The sequence below is a fragment of the Miniopterus schreibersii genome (assembly GCF_964146895.1).
Source record: "Miniopterus schreibersii genome assembly, chromosome: 6".
Lineage (NCBI taxonomy): Eukaryota > Metazoa > Chordata > Mammalia > Chiroptera > Miniopteridae > Miniopterus > Miniopterus schreibersii.
The window spans coordinates 23,822,014-23,843,600 of NC_138107.1; the positions used below are offsets into that span (position 1 = coordinate 23,822,014).

Consider the following 21,587-nt stretch of genomic DNA (forward strand, 5'->3'; position numbering starts at 1 on the left):
AGAGAGGGAGAGGGGGGAGAGAGAGAGAGAGAGATGTGATAGAGAAACATCAATCAGTTGCCTTCAGTATGTGCTCCAACTAGGGACTGAACCCGAAACCCAGGTATGTGCCCTGACCGGGAATCGAACCAGCAACCTTTTGGTGCACAGGACAACATTCAACCAACAGAGCCACTCCAGCCAGGCTCAGTTACATTTTAAAGACAACTAAAAACCCCAGAGAAGTAACTTGTCTAAAGTTAAATATCAGTGTTAGGAATAAAGTTCTCAACTTCCTGGCAGTCTGTGTTGTATTGAAATTCCTATGACATTCTGTCCAAAAGGTTCCAATTTTACACTGGGGCCAGGGAATAGCTCACATAACAAAGACACAGAACAGATTAGGGCAATTGCATCTGTGCCCCACCCCCCCAACATACACACACACACACACACACACACACACACACACACACACACACACACACACAGAGACTTGACAGCAATTATGTGAGTGTTTCTGCATATAAAAACTGATAAGAGAAATCGAATTTGGCTTTTCAAACTCAATCAGCAAGTCAGTACTAATAATCGTATTGTATTGCATTTGTTATGAAGCCACTGTCTTGTCATAAATGCTTTCTGATTTATTTGCTACCTACAGTGCAGCTAAGTTTCCAAAGGCTATTCCATAGGAAAGGTCAAGAAACGTGAGCTAGAGAATTTAAAAAGATGTGCATTCTCTTAAAGAGGTAGTGCAACAATAACAAAAGTATATAGGCTTTTGAAATTAAAGTGTGATTAAAGAAAGTGATGTCACAATAAAATCCTAATAATCAAACCTAAGGCTACAAATTAAATGCACCAAGAACTCTACAGCTTTCACATATACTAATAAGAAAGTAACTTTTAAAAAAGACAAATTACAGAACCTCAGTGAGCACCCGGAGTACTTATTTACACCTTAAACTCAGGCTCCGCGTTTCACTTACCTCATTTTCAATTGTGTCCTTGGAAGTAGAGGGCACATTAGTACAGAGGGAATGGCATCTCTTTTTTTCAAACTGAAAATGCTGTACTGCATGAGAACAAAATCTCTCAGTGTTTTGCTTTTCTTGACCACTGCTATCATCTTTTGATGGGTCTTCAGAGAACCCACTTTTTTCAAGGGATCTCCCTGCACCATAGTAAATGGAACTTAAGCTGGCTGCCTTTCGGAAAGGAAAAAGATCAGTTTTGCTCTGGAATGTTATTTCTCTTGTGTTGACATCATCTAAATGTTTCTTCCTCTTTGCGCAACGTGGAGTGCTGTCCTTTTCTGAAATCCTTTCATCCAGTTTGCTAACTTTTACTTCTGTGGCACTGGCTTTAGCAGGGGAGATGTTCACCTGGTAAGACCAACCGCTTGCAGCCCCCGGCAGCAGCTCCTGCTTAACCCCGTCGGCGCCTACCGCCCCCCCTTGCCGAACCCCAGCTTCCAGGGTGAGGTCGGGGGCAGCGGATCCTCCCCGTGCCAGTCGCCTGGGTAAAGGAACTGCCTGTTCCCTTGAGTGCCCAATGCTGCTCCTCTTCTTTCCCTCATTGTCACTGTTTGGCTCCACTGGCTCTGTGTCATCGACAGTTTTCTTGGTCGGTTTTCTTCTGAAATATTTTCTTCCAGGAGAATATTTTTCAGGGCTCAAGGGAGTTTTGGCAGGATCTAAATACTGTTCTTCTTTCTCAGCTCTTACACATCCGCACACATTCCCCATTTGATTTGCAGGAAATCACAGTTCCCCAGAGCCACTCATTTCCAAATCCAGGGCTTACTTAGATCTTCTCCATTAAGTCCAAAAACTCCCCTCCGACCTCTAGCTCCTCAGACTGTGTGACCATCCTCTTCAGCATGAGGCCATTTTGCTTATGAGAAAGGCGCACGCGAGAAATGCCATGGCATCCTGCCCAGCCGTGTCCCTGTGTCTCATTAGACAGTGTGGCTTATTTCTGGCCACCAATCCTCTTAGACAAACATTACTGCTCACTGTCAAATTACAACGCCGAGGAGCTTGCAAGGCAAACCCTTGGCTTTATTACACAAGAAGATTCTGACCCGCACTTTAACTTTCAGTTTTCTGAACTGCAGCTACACTACCAAAGTTTGCGTTAACCTTTGAAACTATTGGTGATTCAACAAATCTGAGTGCAAACAGAAAGCAAATGCCGGTTAGGAGACATTTAGCAAAGTGCCTTTCACATTTAGTTTCAAAGTGCCTTTCAAATTTAGTTTCAGAGAGTCTCTACTGTGTAATTTTTTTTTTTCCTTAAGAAATACTAATTTTGGTGCTTGGAAAAAAAACTTAAAAATCTCTGTAAATTACATTAAGGCTCTTATTCAAAACAGCAGCCATAAAATAACAATAGGACACTTTAATAGCTGGAGGAGAGAAATGAGAATGCCTAAAATACTTTATTAAAATTGTTTCTAAAATCAATCTCTTAAAATTGTTTGTAATATTTTTCCTATGACATAAATTTCCAAGCCATTTCCTTTATGTGCTCGTTAGGATTTTCGTATAAGCAAATTGATCGATTCTGTGATTTAAAGCATGGAACACTTAGCCAAAAAAAACACTTGCATGTTCTCATACATGAATTAAGGCAGTAAAACTTTATATGTAACTTTTATAATTGTACCCTAGTTAAACATTATGCAGTTTTTCTACAGCCTTGCTGTAAAAACAATAAGCCAGCATGGAACTTGATTAAGGCGTGCATATTTCTAACACTGAGTCATAGATATGGTGAAAAGGAAATTAGTATGGCATGACTGGACTTACACGTAAGCAGAAATCATCTGACTAATAAAACTGAATTGATAATTGCCTTTCTCTAGGCAGTGTTTGGACTGATCAAAAGATGCAACTCAGTATGGTGATTGCCAGAGGGGAAGGGTTGGGGGAAGTAGAAGAAGATGAAGGGGGATAAATGGTGATGGAGGGAGACCTGACTTTGGGTGCTGAACACACAATACAATATATAGATGATGTTATTATAAGATTGTACACCTGAAACATATATAATTTTTTCAATCAATGTCACCCCAATAAATTCAATAAAAAAGTAAAAAAAATTAAACTCATTATTTTTAAAATAAGAATATAACTAAATAGTCAAGTTAGCGATGTTGTGGATATTTGTCAATAATAGGCATGCATGGTGAGCTTTTCCTTAATCATCTAAAGAGAACATTAAACAATTTTCAGTGACCAAAACTGAATATTCTAGAAGACAATCTAGCAAAAATAAAGCCTCTGGTTTGTTTGTTCATTTTTAATTTGATTTCCGTTGTCTGCGATGACAATAAAACATTATTCAAGAGAATTTAGAAGTATCTGTACTGACAGGACAGAGGCACAGCCAGTGACCTGCACACCAGCTGCCTTGGCCCCAGCCCTGCCACACTGAGCCACTGTCCACTCTCAGGCCACTGCACACAACCCCTCTCTCAGAAACGCCTAATTTTATTCTCTGCCTGGTAGCTGGCAATTGTCTTGCCTAGCCAATCTCTAATATCAGTGAAAATTTCCCTCATTCTCTAACACCTCCCTGATCCTACTACAGCACTCCTTCCTCTACATCCCTATTTCATTTCTAATGCAATAGATTCATCACAGTCAGTTTTATGAACATGCTCCCAATAGACAGAAAAACATACTTCATTATCTTAGTATTTCTGGATCTAGCCTATGGTAGGCTAATGATACAGGGTTGCTGTGTTGATAATGCTTACCTTCGGACAACCTTATTAGAAAAGATTCAATTTGTGATGCTCATAACAGATAGTTTAGAAATAAATAAACTGGTCTTCTGAAATTATCTCCCTTATTATTTATGTAAAGTAGAAAGAGAGAAAGAGAAAAAGCCCAGTCACTTTGAGTAAGGATGATTACCACCGCTATAAATAGCCTTATATCTTGGCATAACCAGTAAAATCATTCTAATCTTTAATTATCACAGTACTAAGAAAAGTCATTTCATCTAAATAAAGGAACACTTCTGTTTTACCAAAACACTGATGTGTTTCATTTTAAACAGATCTTGGTCTAATTTTTAAAAACTGGTGGTAATTTAACAGTCATTATCTTGTAATTCAGGTCCTAAAATACACTGGATTCTATAATATAGGCCACAGGACCAAATTAAAACCAAAACTACTTTTTGCTTCTTCTGTGGTTAGTCCGCCTCTCTTTTCCAAAGACATCTGAACCCCAAAGAGCTTTCTTAATATATAATTCTTTTTTGAATGACCTTTCACTTAAACTTCCTCAAACTTAGGGTCTAAACATACTATTTCTAATCCACAACTATTTACTGACATTTTGGTCCATTATATTTTCTGGTATCTGCTCCCAGTAGCTTGGGAGTATTTTCTCCATGGTTTCCAAAGTCTTCCTTGTATACTATTAACCTGTACTCAGTCTTAAATACTCAGAAACCTAAGCATATACGTTCTTTTTCACAAGCAAAAGGAAAGAAACCATTATTTGTACAGTTGATCCTGGAAAATATATGGAGTTTGTATGATGCTGTCTTTTAAATGCCGTCTTTTATTAAAGTTCTCAGGCTCTCTAGTAGCATTTCCTACCGCGCACTATTCCTTTCTACCTGAAATTCTCTTCCCTTGATCTCATCAATACTACACTTCCGTGTTGCCTCACCCACTTCATCAAATGTTCCTTTTCTGTTTCCACAAACAGATCTTCTTCCTCCTGAACCGCAATCAAGGGCCTTCCCCCAAATTTCTTCCATTGGCTTTTGGCTCTTCTCTATGTACCCTCGCCTCTTGGATCCTCTAAAGACCCCTTATCTCTGACAGATTCAATGGCCACTTAGATACTGGTAACTCCCATGTTTATCTGTAACTTTGACTTCTCAGCTCTGCTCTGCTCACAAATCTCCAGCTGATCAGCAGACAAATGGACAGGATATCCTACCAGGCCACTGAACCGCCAAGGTCTTTGTTTTCCCCCTACCAGCATCCCCATTTCTCTTAATAGTTTGTCTTTTGTTGGTTGGTTGGTTAGTGTTGGTTGGTTTTATCTCCCATGCTGGAAGTTCAGAGTCATCTTTATTCTCTCTCCTTCATCTTCGATTCACTATCACCAAGTCCCTTTCTTTCTTCCTTCCTTCAAAATGTCATCTTTTGGATTCAGTTTTTCATCCGCACCTGTCTTGGCCTTCATCACTCTACTCAGAGATCACCATCTCAGCTTCTTAGATTATCTCCCTGACTTTGGACTCTGCTCATTTCAATTTATTTTACATAGAATTGATAGGTTGAGTTTCCTAAAACACTGTTTTTCAGTTTCAAAGTGATTAAGTGACTTAGTGCCATCACAGCCATAAATAAAAGAGCCAATAATGGAGCCTCCCTCCAAAACCTGAGTGTTCTCCACTGCCCCACAGGGACTCTCATTATGACATTCAAAGCACAGCCTGTCTCACCAGCTCTGACGGTAATGATGTGATTGGCAACCTGTCCCCAAAGGCCTCTAACCCTCCAAAGTGGGGTTCTTGCAGTTTCAACCCTCCTAAAAGTTGAGGAACCTGAAACACTTAGGGCTAATTAAAGAATCCCAAAAAAGCTGCTGAGGAACTCCATGTGAAATCAGCTTTTGGCCAGTTCTACTTAGTCTTTACCCAATTTTGGTAACAAGGTCTGGTTCCATGCCCAAATCCCCATCTTGGTTTAGTGCTCAGTACCCGGGGTCCCCTGAGGATGGGTCCCTTAGAAATGGAAACCCACAGGCCTTCAGGGACCTGTCTCCAGTTCCTGTTATTGGATCTCTCCAACATCAACGCCCAGTTGAGTGGACATTCACTTACATTAGCTGCCCCGTAGTCTGGCTGCCTGACACCTGGTAACCTGGGTCTCCCTAGTACCTGTGTCTGCTCCTCTGCTTTCCAGTTGCTGCAAATTCGCTCAGCTGCCTGTTCAGAACCTGGAAGCCACCTAGACTCTACTTCCCGTAGCTCTCCATACCTGTCAGATTCATCCTATTTCCAAATGAGCGCTGGGAACACTATTTTCCACCATTTCCCTACAAACTCTATGTCCTAGTCAGATTTTTACAACATAAGAAGTAAATCTAACTCCTCTCAAAATCTGGTTCAAGCCCAGCCAGTGCTGCTCAGTGGTTGAGTGATGACCACAAGGTCATGGCTCAATTCCTGATCAGGGCACATGCCAGGGTTTCGGGCTTTATCCCCAGTAGGGGACACGTAGGAGGCAGGCTATCCCTGATTCTTCCTCATCATTGATATTTCTGTTTTCTCTCTCTCTTCCTCTCCCTTCCTCTCGCTGAAATCAATAAAAACATATATATTTTTTTAAATCTGGTTCAAAACCCCAGCTCCTTTCTGGAGCTGACAAGCTCTCTCCTCCTGTTTCAAGGCCAACTGTACAGCAGTCAATCAGCAAGGTGTGCTGCGTGCCTACTGCGGGTCAGGCTCTGTGCTGCACACAGAACACTGTGAGCAGGAACAGGAGTAATAAACTGAAGCAAGTTCCAAAATGAGGTCTCAGTTTTTCAAATGAGTAAGATTTTTTTCAAAATATATCATTTACAAAAACTCAAAATCTAAATCAGCCCTCAACTGGCACAAGTTTATTAAATAATAACCCACAGTTAATAAATTTTTATTTATTTGCATTTACTCTCCTCAAATCTAGTCTGAAAAAGTTCAGCTCTATACAAAAACATGAACAGTGATTCAGGAGAGCGCTTTATCACCATTATACTGCCACCTAGTGTCTATCAATAAGAGAAAGTAGTTTGCATAGTAGAGAAACCATTGTATCAATGAAAACCATTCTAAATTCAGGGTTGAGTAATAAAATTTTCATATATCTAAATCAGGTGATACTTTCCAATAAACAAAGGAAATGTGTCTGTATTCAATTAAAAAGAATCTCGTTTCCACCTCTGAGATTACAAGCATTGTCCTAAAAACATTTAGGTTATCAACAACAGGAAACGGGATACCACGTTTATAAGTAGTCACTTGAAAGGAATAATATGAATATACTGTTTAAGAAAAGAAGCCTAGAATTTATTTTCTTTCATAAAATACGAATGCACAATTCACCCTTGATGTGAACCATTTGAAAACTAGCAATAAGAGGCTAAAGGAAATGACAATCAAGAAAAACGGAGCTTACCTGAAAGTGCAAAATTATTGTCCATATTAATCCCAAAGTCAATTTGGGATTTCCATCTGTTATGTCATCATTTCTAATATTCACTAATTTCACCTGTTTTGTATGTGAAGAAGAGATAAAACAAAGTTTTTCAAACCATCATATGACTTATCTTTGCCCACATAAAAGTACTTCTAAATTATACAAAGAAAAAAAACTGAATGATTCAAATACAAGTAATCCTCAAAATATTGTTTTACCCTGTATCTTCACTCATTTTAGATTTCAAATTATAAAGGAACCACAAAGAACAGTGAGTATTAGTTTGGTTTTGTCTTCTAGTTCAAGTAACAAAACTACACATTTGTCAAAACAAAAATACAACTCAAGTGAGAAGTCCTAGACACTTGAGATTTTTTAAATTGGAAATTTGCCGTTTGAAAATGAATTTTATTTTACAATTCAGTAGGAAACTGCTTTGAACCATAAAATATTTTTTAATTTCTCACATTTCCTTCACAAAGGGTAAAAAACAACGGCAAAAACTAGCATTATTTTTCCATTTCTCTATCAACTGTTACCAAGATAAGTAAGTAAATGACTGGATATTTGGAAGACTGTTCAAATATATATATATAAAATAATCATACTAAATACATATAAAAAATATATAAAATATATATAAAATATATATAAAATAATCATACTAAAGCTTATCAACTGTCATATTATACATTCAAGTAAATAAATGTAATGACGACATCTAATATTTACCTCCTGGATGGACAAAATAATTAAATACCATGAACTGAATACCAAAAATTAAATACATTGATATCTAACATTTTACTTCCTGGACAAAATACTGCCCAAACACTTCATACCAGAAGATATAATTAACCATTAATCCTTCTGGAAACTTCCACTAGAATTAAAAATAAGGCAAACACCAATAACATTTAAAACATTTAAGCCCATAATATTTACTAGACTTTAAAGCATTTTAATATTCATAATAACGTAAATGAAGAACTAATAAAAGATAGCGTTTCCCTCTCTCCCCTTCCCTCCCTTCCTTTTCCCTACTCCACTAAAAAGCAAAATTGTTGCCCCCTGATTTCCCATTGTTTTCAGCAACTTTCAATTCTCCTAAATTTCTTTTTCTCTTTTTCTACTAATTGAAAGTTATCAATTATTTAGTTTACACCATTATAATACACAATGCTACCAAAATCAAGACCCTACCCAATACAATAAAGTGTTTATTATTTTTCATGATTTCCTCAGAAACCTCAAGCGAGTTGGAGACTGATATCAGAAATGTTGTTTTATTTTTAAACCACTTATAAGTTACCCAGTATTATCTACTTAAAAAAAAAAACTATTGCCTCCACACTACTAAATATTAAAAATCCACTGTTTTTAAAAAGTATTATACAAACAATTTTTTATAAAAATAATTTTACAAACTAAGTATAAAAATTAAGGTCTTGCCTCCCTACTACTAAGACTGTTCATAGACATTCTTAACATTCTGTCACTAACTTCCTAGGCAAAAGCTCTCCAATTCTCACAGAAGGAAAATTGGTAGATCTAATTCAAATGGAAATGCAGCCACTTGTAATTCCTCTAAGCTTACACCTACTATTAACTTTCTTTTCTTTGGAGCAAATGTTTAAACACATTTTAAAATATTTGTCTCACAAAAGCACAAGTATAGTGATTACAATTTATAGTCCAATTTAACTTTTTCATTCCCAGACGTGATAACGTGTAAACCCAGTCACATATGTTAACATGATTACAGCCTTTGAAAAACATCATACCTGGCGTCGTTTCAAATAGTCAAGTGCAATTTGTACATTCTGTAGTCTGTGAAAACGCATCCGACCTTTTTCTCTGGGCTAAGAATAGAAAAACGCAGAGTATAAAAAACACTAGTTTCTGATACCACTGAACATGCTAAATATACTATATATTTTATGCTCATCTTAATATGCCAAAAGAGTATTTACTGTTTGAGTAAGCCCATTATATTTTTTTAAGGTAGTCCAATTTTTTTGTATTATCTTGGGACTACTAGGGATTTTTCCAAGTACGCTTTATTTAAACAGATGCTTTATTTAAACAAAGGAAAACAGAAAATACCATAGAACATACAGACTTTTTATATTCACTAAACTACAATTCTAGCCTACAATTATTAAGCTATGGATGCACAAAAAGAATTAAATACCATTTTCCCTTCTTAATAAACTCTACCTATTATCAAGATGATTTTTATAATTATATATGTATGGCATGTGAATGAAAATAAGGTAAAGTAGCATGCAATTAGTATTAAAAAAAATCACCAAGAAGGAGAAAGACGGTGGAGTTTTACTTAGCCATGATAGAGGAAGAGAGAAAAGCAATTAAAACCATGTAATATATTTCCTCTTTATTTTATTTTAGTGTTTGTTTTTTTTTTCCCCCCACAAAAATCGTTCTAGAATCGTTTTCCACCGTGTGGGGATGGACACGATTCTTTACTGTCTCGGGCACGCTACCAAGCCATAATTCCTTTCCTTGACACTGTTTCCCTTTAGAAATGCTGCAAGCTGGCAAAAGGAAAACGTAAGGAAACGGAGCTGGGAAAATGCTTAACAAAAAAATACAGAGAATGGAGCTGAAATTTACCACATCCAATCTTCCAAAGGGGGGAAAAAAAAGAAAACGGACAGCTTAGCTCCTCAGGTATGGTTGCTGAAGCCAAAGGCACCGTAAGATAACAGACGGCAGGCTACGGGCGGGAAAACTGGGCGCTGTACATACAACGGGTGGGAATGGTGCTGATGAATTCACCTGCTAGAAAAACCCACCACGAGGTCCAGTGACTTCAGGGGGCGCTAGGGGTGGCGATGGCAAAAGGAGCCCATCTCTCCTGCCGCGGGGGCGCCCCAGCTCCGGGAGCTCGGCCAGGGGGCTCTGGGCTGGAAAACCTTCCCCCTTTCTAACTAAAAGGAGACTCCGGTGGTAGGTAAAAATTGCCCATCAAACACCTAAGCTTCAATATTAACTAAACGTCCAGAAGCTCCTTCCAAAAAACAGCTGCGCGTTTGCAACCTAAAAGCAGCAGGCGAGCCGCGCAGCCGCCCCGCCACACGCGCGCCCTGCGGCCGCGGCGCCGCCTCCCGAAGGCGCTTTGCGCGCGGCCACCACGCAGCGCACAGCAACCTCGAAATAAACGTAAAGAGAAAATATTGCCCCTGCCCAGCGTCGGGGACACGCGCATCCACCGCACGGGGGTGCGGTCCTCTCGGGGGCTTCCTAAAAGCTGCCCGGCCCGCGGGTTACTCGTCTCCCCGGTTAGCTCACGGCACTCCCGCGGGGTTAGTGGGTTACGGGGACACCTACCCCCTTCTCCTCATCCTCCACATCCTCATGCTGTTCAAACGCGCATGCGGCTGTTGCACTCACCAATCGTAAGGTCTTCAAAATATCTCGCTCCCTTGGCTAATGAATATAACAGACAGAAGACAGGACGGCAGAGACAGACAGACGGAAATGAAAAGGAGAGCGTGAACAGGACGCAGGGAGGGGTGCGGGGAGGGGGGTCGGCGGGAAAGGACATGAGGCCTGCGCCCTGGGTGAGACCGCTTTTCGGGAAGCGGTGTTTATTCCCTTGCTATTTGTGAGTCTTTTAATATGTGGTTATATTTACGCATCCAACTTCTGCTAAGCAAAAAACAAAACACCCAAAGGTAAAAAAAAAAAAATTAAAAAAAAAAAGAACAAAAATAGTAATTTAATTATAGAATTGATTACATAAGCAAGGTAATGGAAAGTGTTTCAGTCTCCCAAAGTCACATCATTCCAAGTGTGAAAATGCTCAGGAATCCAAGCAGAACTTTTTTTTTTTTCCAGGCAGAAATTGCAGCTCAAAAGATGACCGTTGTAAAAATCTGAACGGTCTATACTTAAAACATCCCAGTCATAGGCACTTGTTCTTCAAAATCAATTAAGAAATTGACAACTTACCAAGGTGTCTCCCGAAAGAACCTCTAAAAGAGAGATCAAGTTGTGTCCATCCCTTAAGTCTTCATAGAGATCATTCACATGTTTTCGAACCTGCACAGAGAGAAAAGCAATTTAACTTTTGGTCCCAGGACCCAGGATCATACTTAATACTCAAACAAGGAAGTGGAAAACATTCTTATATGATAGTCATTCATATAGAAACTTAAAAAAAAAATTTTTTAACATGTCTTTATTGATGTCAGAGAGAGAAAGGGAGAGAGAGAGAAACATCAATGATGAATCATTGATTGGCTGCCTCCTGCACACCCCCTACTGGGCATTGAGCCCGAAATCCAGTCATGTGCCCTGACTAGGAATCGAACCTCGATCTCCCGGATCATAGGTCGATCAATGCTCAACTGCTGAACCACGTAGGCAGGGCATATAGCAGCTTTTTAAATTTTTATTCTCTTACTACTTAAAAACCAAATTTAAATTTAAAATCGAAACACTAAAAATGTAATTTTCAGAAGAATAGCTCATAAACACAAGTAGAATTTTTGCATGTTTTAGCACACTATGTAAATATAAGCCTGGACAACCACATGGAGTTACAATTTTTAAAAATACAGGTGATGCTGTGCCCTTCTTCATGACTCCTGATATAACAACTGGGGCCAACTGAGCAAGAGAGGTAGCTTTTTACCCCCCTTTGGTCTTCTACTCCCTAGGCCACAAGATCCGGATGCCAGAAGCACACACTCAACACATTAAAAATCCACACATGTAACCTGGGTAAAGGGTACTATTTTTAAAAGCTTCCATGAGTCTATAATTATTTCAAAATAAAACGGTTTTAAAAATTCACAGATGTGATGAGGTTAGAAAACCTCTATCCAAACCTTCCTCCACACAACAGAAATCTTGTGGTGGTGGAGGGTGTTCATAATCACATTATCACTAGCACCAAGTTAACCCTCAACCTGTAACCGCCTCTTCCTCCCTTCCACAAGCAGGATTTGACTTTGTGATTTTAGAGCTCAAACCACCAAAGATTTCCCAAAACCTCTGTTCAGTCTGCCAAGCAGGGATATGTGCTTAAATGCTTGGCCTCCTGAGCCTACACCCAGGTCCTGGAGACTCACATGCAGCTCCTTATTCCACTTCCTACGTCCCTCTCACTCCAGGCCAGTCAAAGATGGGGTGTGATTCTGAACACTTATTTCATAGGAAGGCTATTTCACAACTTGCTTTTGCCAGATGGAACTAACCCTCCTACACCATGGAAACTTTCCAAAACCAAGTGTCATTTTTCTCCATATTTATGCAACAATAAAGGAAAATTAAATTAGGCATGTTTATAAAAGGAATATAATAACACTATGCCATCAAAACTTAGAAAAAGACAAAACATGTTATAAGGGAAAAGAGTTAGGACACCTGCATTTTAGTCTTGCTTCTGCCACAGGTCCCATAAACTAGTACCAGCTTCCTATGCTTTCTCCCTAGGCCCAAATTTTCTCATTTGCAAAATCAGCATTTGCAAAGAGAAGGCCTCTCTGTTCAAGCTAGAAAACAAAAATTCTATGATCTGAAAATAAAGTTATCTTTTTAAAATTCAATGTGTCAACTTAAAAGAAAATATGTAAAATGGAATGCTCTTAAGCCTTTTGGCCTAACTTCTTAAGAATTTGGAGAAAAATGAAGAATATACTGATTTAACATCCGTAATGCCTGAAAATATTCTGAGGTACTGGTTGTCAGTAATACTGCCTATTTTTCCTGTCTTGGGTGATTACTCTGAGGGTCTACAAAAATACTGTATATTAAAAGGGCTACATAAATATAAGATGTTATCATCTTTATAGTGCTATGAAAAATGGCATCATTATTAATAATAATAAACAAAAATTCATAGACGATAAATTAATACTAGATGCCTGACCTTGTGCTAAGACCTTTTTAAATCTTGGCTCATTCCCCTCACCACTAAAGAATGAGATAAAAAGAATGTTAATTAAAAATTACAAATCAGCCCTGGGTGGTGTGGCTCAGTTGAAGCGTTGGCCCAGACACCAAAAGGTGGCCAATTCAATTCCCAGTCAGGTCACGTACCCAGGTTACCAGTTCAATCCCTGGTTCAGGCTTGTGCAAGAGGCAGCCGATCTCTCTCTCGCTCTCGCTATCACTATTTCTCCCTCTCTCTAAAATCATTTAAAAAAATTTTTTTTAATTGCAAATCAACATTATGTGGAAAGAGTGCTAGTGGATGAACTGAAAGGGGGAAAAATGGGGTTCTGGAGAAATATCTGAAATTTAGGAGAAAGAAAATAAGAAATTAAATAGTTAAGCTGACATAGAAAAGCTTTTTATTTTGCCCTGGGTCTGAGTCACAAACATCTGGCCTGGTAACTTTCCTTCACAAATGGCTACACTAACTGCCAATAGTCGTAACCTTCCGTTTTCAATTTTTAATAAAACAGGCCTTTCTTCTCATTTTGGATATTTTCTCCCCGTGGAACAAAAAGCTGTCTGAATAAATAGTGCTAGAGGGAAGTGATGAGCAAAGTGAAAGCACTTTGAGATACCCTGGGATTAAATTATATAATGTGAATTACATAATAGAGAGGAAGCATCATTTTCTGTATTTCATACAATTCTCCCAGAATTTTGCAGTGCTTTCTAAAATATGTGTACTGCACTGTGTCCACAGTTTACCCCTAGAGGGCACCAATCTTTTGCTTAAGAGCATCCTAAGGAAGGAAAATAAAGTCTGCAGAAAACAATGGTGAGGGGTGAGGGGAGATTCCAAACAGGGTGCTGCTGCTGATGACAGAGGCAACACATATCTCAAATTTATTTTTGAGAGAGAATAGAATAGATTATGCCACAGCTATATCATTTAAATGGCTTAATTGATGGAAAATACTACTCTAAATTTTTTATTGTATTAACTTGTAATTGTTTAGTTTTATGTGGGCTTATTCAAATTAAACTTTAAAGATAAGATCATTGTCTAGCTGGTTATTTAAAGTTTAAAACTGCCTTTTTCAAAAATCTGACTTTGTTGTGGCTGATGTTAATCCAGACAAATTCAACAAAAATTTTACTTTCCATATCTAAACATATTGTTACCATATAGGTGCAGTTCAACTCAGGTCACAAAATATTTATTGAGCATCTACTATACACCAAGGAATCATGTAACTTCTAAGGGTACAAAGATGAATAGTGAGAGAGTGTCACCTCTTGAGGCTTGCATCTGAGATGGCAGAAATTTAGAGAGGAAATTTCAGGATAGAGTAACTATACTCAGAGCAGGCTCGGGGAACTCTGAGGAGCTCTGACCAAGTCTGGAGGCTAAGAAGCCCTCCTAGCTAAGATATGAAAATGTTCCAGGTGAGGGGAAGAACAAAAACAAAGGAACGAGGCAAGGATGCTTGCCACTGTGCGGTGAGTTCCAGGAAAGGAAAGCAGCCCGAGGAATGAATGAAACGGGTGGTGGAAGGTGAGGTAGGAAAGTTGGGCCCGGAGACATGGGGGTTTTACATGTCATTTTAAAAAGCTTACACTTTTCCTAAGCAAAGAGAACCCCTGAAGGCTTTTATACAGAATGAAGACATAGAATCTCAGACCAATACAGGGGTGGGCGAAAGTCAGTTACAGTTGTTTGTATATGAAATAACACAATAATTAATAAATAATAATACAAGAATAAACTGTGTTTCATGTACTCACAACTATAAATCTACTTTTGCCAACCCCTGTATATAACCTTGTAAACTATTATCTTGAGCAAACCCAAATCATAGTAAAGCTGCCGAGGGCCCACTCCCTCCATGTGCAATATTGGAGAAAAACTGCCCCAGGGAAAGGCAGAGACTATTCATGGGTAAAATGCATGTGTCGCAGCACAGCAGCCACAAGGAAGATAGCAGGCAGGATTCAGTCCTCTCTAAAAGAAGTCCTACACCTAGGGGATACAGTATTCTGGAAAACAACCGGATATCTTTAGAAAGGAACATAAATAATAAAAGAAGGCTTGTCCCAAAGGAGATCACCTCATTGCCTTGCACGAATTGGGTAAAGAGAAGGGGGACAGTCAGCTTCAGTGAAAATGAATTAAAATGATTTTCAATGACAGTTTTTTACTTCAAACAAATATATTCACTTACTATAAGCTACCAAATTCTCTTGGGAGAGCTCCCTAAAAGTTTAACTTCAAAAAATAAATAAAAATAATCTATCACTATATCACCATTATCAATTATTGATAAGCAACTTGATGCTTTTAAAATATGCAAAAATGCTTAAAAACAATGTATTCTCCTAGGTCGTTCGTTGCCTTATCTGAACAGTTTTATTTATTACAAATTTATTTCAGTATTATTTCTTTAAGAGGTGTGAAAGAACAAAAGAACAGCTCAAATTCTACCTGAATTACCATAAATTCTATACTGGTGCAGGTAAGTATAATGGGGAAACATCCTCACAGGATGTAATAAAAAGGTGGTCAGGCTTTTTTAGGCAATGTATTAAGTCATCATTAAGGCCAAATAGAATTAATCTTTTTTACTGTTTTTTTTTTTTAACTATAAAGATATTTTTCAGATATCTTAAGATATTAATGAATAAAATAATGAAGAGTTTGAAACAAATCATGTTGGCCCTAGACAGTACAAATAATCTGTCTACTTCATATCATTCTCCAGTAAGGTCATACCAATGCCATAAGTCAGGTTCAGATTAATTATTATAAATTGAAGGTGCATTCAGGTAAATACATTCAGTTCCTATATGAAAATAAAGACAGCTTCTGGATGGAGCAACCTTTTTTTATTCATTTGCTCCTTAACGCCAAGTCACTTTATCAGACAAATTTTCTTAACACCTATGTATCACCCGTATGATCGATTTCAAAGATGGGATGGGGGGGGGTGGTTTGAGGAGGCGGTGAGGCGCAAGCGCAGGATGGGATTCCAGAGGAGAGCTCCTAACACTGGGAAGGTGGCGGGAGGACCCTGGGCAGCTGGCGAGTGGGGAAGAGCATCCAGGACAGGGGTATAGGGAGGTGACAAAAATGTCAACTACTTTGCAATTCTGATTAAAGTGCTGGTTCCGGCAACTGCTTACTGAATCCTTCTGAGCTGAATCATCTCCTCTGGGGCTTCTGTCAAGTGCACTCCAGGTTGTCCATGCCTGACCTGTTACACAGGTTCAACACGTGGACACCTGTGCCAGGTAGGAACCACCCTCTCTCCTTCTGGCACCATTTGAAGTACCTTTGACAGCATGGTTGTTTGGGGGGGAGGGACAGCTACACCTTCAACACATACAAAAACATCAAAGAACCAAGTGAGCCCTCAAACAGTAATCTCATCTACTTGGATGATGTCCAGCACAGCTCCGCTAGTCCTCAGCGGCACAAGGGGCCCCTTGCTGGAAAGGCTGTAATATGATGGGTCAGGCTCTAGGCTGGGTGAGGGGGCGAGGTCCTCACGAAGGGCAGAGTGCTAGGAAAGGAATAAAATCCACACGTGGCTAAGGCTCCAGGAGAGGTGGAGCTGACCAACGTGGATATCTTCTGGTCACATAATCACGGGCACTTCCTGGTGTCCCTTTCAGACCATCATTTGCCAGAGAAAGACACTACCAAGGGCGGTGATGACACAAGTGGTTGCTTCATCTCTTTTTAAGTCTCAAGGATTGGGGAAAATTTACAGGGGCTCTTACTAACATATTTCATAGTTTTAAGGCCCTTATAATATTCTAATACTTCATATGCAAACGAATTTACTCTTCTTGAAACATAAGCCCATTTCCTTAAGTCCTTACAAATAAACAACTGAGAACAACTGGTTGTATGCTCTTCATTAAACCTTTAAAATAAGCCAGGATTATGATCAAGACAACTGTCACAGGGAGATGAACACTGAAACTATTTTTAAAGACACCCCCAGATGATGAGATTCCACTGCCTCTGCTAGAACTCACGCTAATGATTAACACCTCTTCCCTGATCTTTTTAAACATGTTTTGTTGCCTTAAATTCAGATGAAACTCCAAGTCCCCAGTATCATGACTTACATTTTCCAAAATAAAACCACTATAAAACATATCTGGGAAACTCATGCTTGGATAGAATTATAAATACAGGTCTATTCCATTGATTACTTAATAAAAATAAAATTGACAGGTTTAAATTAATCTCTGCAACAGAATTATACTTTCTGTAGAAAGATTAAAACTTTCAAAGATGCTATCAATTTTTTCAAAGTGGTAACTTCTAAATGATGTTACAATCTTGCCAAATTTCCAGATTTTAATCTACTCAACTGAGGTCTGTGGACCACAGATGCTCACCAGCTAGTCCTCCCAGTTGTACATGACTAGTCAGAAAAGATGCCAGACTTACGTCTCATACTAAAGCCTAAAATCTAAGCAGAAGTTATTTTGTCTCTAGTCCCTGTTATAAGCACTCTCTCTTTTAAACTTATGTTTCACCAAGAGTAGGCCTCAGCCAGGTTAACAATACCTAGCAAACCCAAGGCCATAGCTGCAAATGTGAACCACAAGACACAGCTGTGGGTATACTGCAAAATGCATGGGTCCCAGCACCCTAACAGTGGAAGTTTCCCTTCCAATCCCACAGGCTAAGATAACTTGAAAAGAATTTTGGCTGAATAGATGAGGTCCCATTCTCAAAACCACCACTGTCACACCTCTTGCACTCATGATATTCCTTCTACCTGAAGTGCTGTTCTGTTTCAACTCCTCTAGCTACTGAAGTCTTCCCTTGCCTTTAAGGTCAAGGTTCACTGTCACCCAGGCTGTGAAGGCGTTCCCATTCTGCACTCCCACATTCCTTGGTTTATGCCAGGATATCAATCATCATTTTTCTTATATAAAACAGTTTTATGTCTGAGGGGAAGCAGAATTTGCCACCCCAAAATATTCCTGTTTTGGGTATTAATTATTTTAAGCTGGTTATTTTCAAGAAATAACCCAGGAAAAATCTATGACCTTCCTCTAACTGCCTAATAGAATTTCTATAGAGAACCTGCTCCAGGAAAGAAGCTATTATCTCAGATATCTATGGTTTAATATGAACTAAGTGTAATAGACAGGGAAGAACTAGCAAGGTCCTTTAACCAAAGTCCTCTCTGTCTCCCATTTATAAAGATGGGCCAACAGACATTTATTTACCAAACATGCTTTTCCATCTCTATGTAAACTGCCTTCCTGCCCTTTGACGTCTCAAGCAGCAACCTTCCCCTTTCTCCTTAGTTCAAATGGCACATAAGCCTTAACTGCCCAACAGTCCTTGGTCTCATATTGTTATGGAATCCCTATGTGTATATAATACATTTGACCAGTTTCTCCTGTTAATGTCTTGTCTTAATTTGATTATTAGTCCAGCCAGAAGAATTTTAAAAGGTGAGTGGGAGGAAAATTATTTGTTTCTCCCCACATGTCCATGATGCACATAATAAGCCCCTTAAAAAGGACAGGGCCCTGTCTTAAGTTGTCATTGTAAATGTCTTATGCTTTGCACAGAAACTCTCGGACAGTAGATATTCAAAGGTTTGTTCAAGAAATGAAAGATTAGTCATCTGTGACCTTAGCCATGCCCTGACTGTGGGCCCTGAGTGCCTACCCAGTGATGGGGAAATAAAGAAAAACTCAGGAAATAGATTCATGAACTCCATGGAGCCACTTCTGAGCAAGGAGTCTGTCTCTGCCCCCAGGCTCAATATGACTGTGCAAGTTAGTACCCAGCATCTTGTCTTTTCACACAGTTGGGGCTAAATAAACGCTGCTGAATGACTAATACACAGAGGTGATACCATTTCGGCAGGCCATACCTTCTAAGCATTTCCCCTGCTCCATCTAAATTAGTCTGGTAAATGACTGACAGGAAGGTGTTCAGATCAATCAAATTTCAAGACTTAATAGTGAGCCTGAAAACTAAATATTTTCAATAAAAATAGACATACAGATTAAGGAAACGAATCCAGAATCCAGAAATAGACCCACACATTTAGGGACAACTGGTTTTTGACAAAAGAACAAAGGCAATTCATTAGAGAAAGGATTGTCCTTTTAACAAATGGTGCTGGAAAGCTGAATATCTACATGGGAAAGGATTCATGTGAACCGTTTCCTCAAAACGGATCAGAGACCAAATGTAAGAGCTAAAAACGATACAACTGTTACATGAAAACATAGGAGTAAATCTTTGTGACCTTGGGGTAGGCAAATATTATTTATATGTGACACCAAAAGCATAAGTGATAAAAACCAATAATAAAAGGGCATATAATCCAATTTAAAAATAGGGAAAGACATGAATAGACATTTCACCAAAGAAGATACACAAATGGCCAATAAACACATAAAAAGTAGGCTCAAAATCACTAATCATTAGAGAAATATAAAGCAAACCAATGACATAGCGGTTCATACCCACTAGGATAGACAAAATAAAAAAAAACAGACCATAACAAGGACCAGCAAGGATTTAAAGAAACAACCCTCACACATTGTTAGTGGAACTATAATATGGTTCAGCCGCTTTGTAAAGCAGTTTGGCAGTTTATTAAAATGTTAAACTGGACTTACCATATGCCCCAGCAATTCTACTCCTAGATAAATATCCAAAAGAAATAAAAGCATATGTTCATACAAATGTAAGTTTATTTTATCACAGCATTGTTCCTAATACCAGAACTGTGGAAACCACTCAAATGCCAATCAAAACGTGACGTCTCCATAGAATAAAATACTTGATGATAAAAAGGAATGAAGATACATTCTTCTACATGGATGAACCTCAAAAACCTTATGCTAATGGAAGAAGCCAGACACAAAAGAACACTATTATCTAATCCTACTTATGTGAAATATCCAGTAAAGGCAAATCTATTGAGACAGAAAGTATACCAGTGGTTGCCTAGGGTTGAGAGCTTGGGCGAGGGGCGGTGTTATGGGGAAACAGGGCAAATGGGCAGAAGGTTTCTTTGGGGGTAATGGAAATATTCTAAAATCAGACTATGGTGATAGCTGCACAATTCTGTAAATTAACTAAAAATTGTTCAATCATACACTTAAAACAAGTGAATTTTACAGCGCTCAAATCATATTTCAGTAAAGCAATTCTTAAATATATTTTAATCACACTCCCTTTGAGAGACAGTGGCAGTAATGTTTGCACATGGAAAATGCTTTTATACTCATCACAATTCAACAAGAATTCATAATAATGTCCAAATACAGGCCAGGATGTTAGCCTGTTCTAATATGGGTCAGTACACATAACTGAAATACATTTATTAAAAGGATGTGTGATTTCTATTTTTTTAAATAGTTCCAAGATAACCAACTGATACTGAATTAAGCAAAAGAACCAATCATAGCTCTAATAAAGCTGGAAAAGCTGGCAATGCCAACCACTGCAAAACCTTTAATCTAGACCAAAATAAAGGTATATTAAGACGATGAAAAGCAAATGGGGAAGTCTTATTTAAAGGGTTACCAAGTGACCTGGTCAGGAAACAGATCTAATATGATTGAAGAAATATTTCCTCAGCTTTACATCAACATTACTTACTGAACTCTTATTTGAAGTGGCATTTGCAATGGGTTTATCTTTCATGACCACATCTTGACTCAAAGAGGACTGTCACAGAAATAAAACTTGCCCCACTAGTAAAGCAATATGCTAAACTGGCCTTTTCAAATATTTTGTTAAATAAATCAAAGAAGGAAGCTCATTCAGAAAAGCAGCTATGGTATAAAATTATATTCAGAGACCCATACATAGCTGATCTTACACATAGAAAAAGAGAGTCACCTTTATAAATGGATTCAGGAAAATAAATACAAAAGGCCGTTCTTCACCAATGAAGTGAATATATGCAAAACTGTCCTAAATGCTTACAAAACCTCCCCAAGACAAAAGTAGACAAACTTGTACTGTAAAGAGCCAGATAGCAAATATTTCTCGCTTTAAGGGTCATATGGTGTAACAACTGGTAAGTGAATGAGAGTAGCTGAGCTTGATACAATTTTATTTGTAGACAGTGAATTGTGAATTTTATGTAATTTTCATGTGTCCCAAAATATTCTCCTTTTGATTTGTTTTCAATTCTTTAAAAATTTAATAACAAATCTTAGCTCATGAGCTGTAAGTACCACAATTTGGCCACAGAGAGTTACAGACCTCCCAACTCCAACACCCAAAGTTCTTCAGTAGTAGCATATTAGTCCTATCAGCCCTCATCTCCTGGAAAGGGGAGGAATTATCCCATTGCTTTCCCTTACTATATAGCAACATGAGAGTGGAAAAGACTACATTTTTAACAAAATAACATTATTTTTCTGATAATAAAATACTTGTTCTTTGTAGAAAAACTGGAAAATATTCAAA

At 38.4% G+C, this 21,587-nt stretch overlaps 1 protein-coding gene across 9 annotated transcripts in view; it reads right to left on the minus strand.

Annotated features, from left to right (window-relative positions):
* DST (dystonin) overlaps positions 1–21,587 on the minus strand; it is a gene marked incomplete at its 5' end in the record, with an annotated part of 396,243 nt that overhangs the window by 200,152 nt on the left and 174,504 nt on the right. For 6 of the 9 annotated variants that reach the window (XM_081141256.1, XM_081141254.1, XM_081141259.1 and 3 more), the window contains 3 exons: positions 7,181–7,273; positions 8,986–9,063; positions 11,180–11,269. In XM_081141256.1, the coding sequence (XP_080997382.1) occupies positions 7,181–7,273; positions 8,986–9,063; positions 11,180–11,269 (261 nt within the window). Of the gene's footprint in view, positions 1–7,180; positions 7,274–8,985; positions 9,064–10,555; positions 10,655–11,179; positions 11,270–21,587 lie in introns of all 9 variants that reach the window. The other 3 variants (XM_081141253.1, XM_081141250.1, XM_081141252.1) reach the window with 1 other exon arrangement.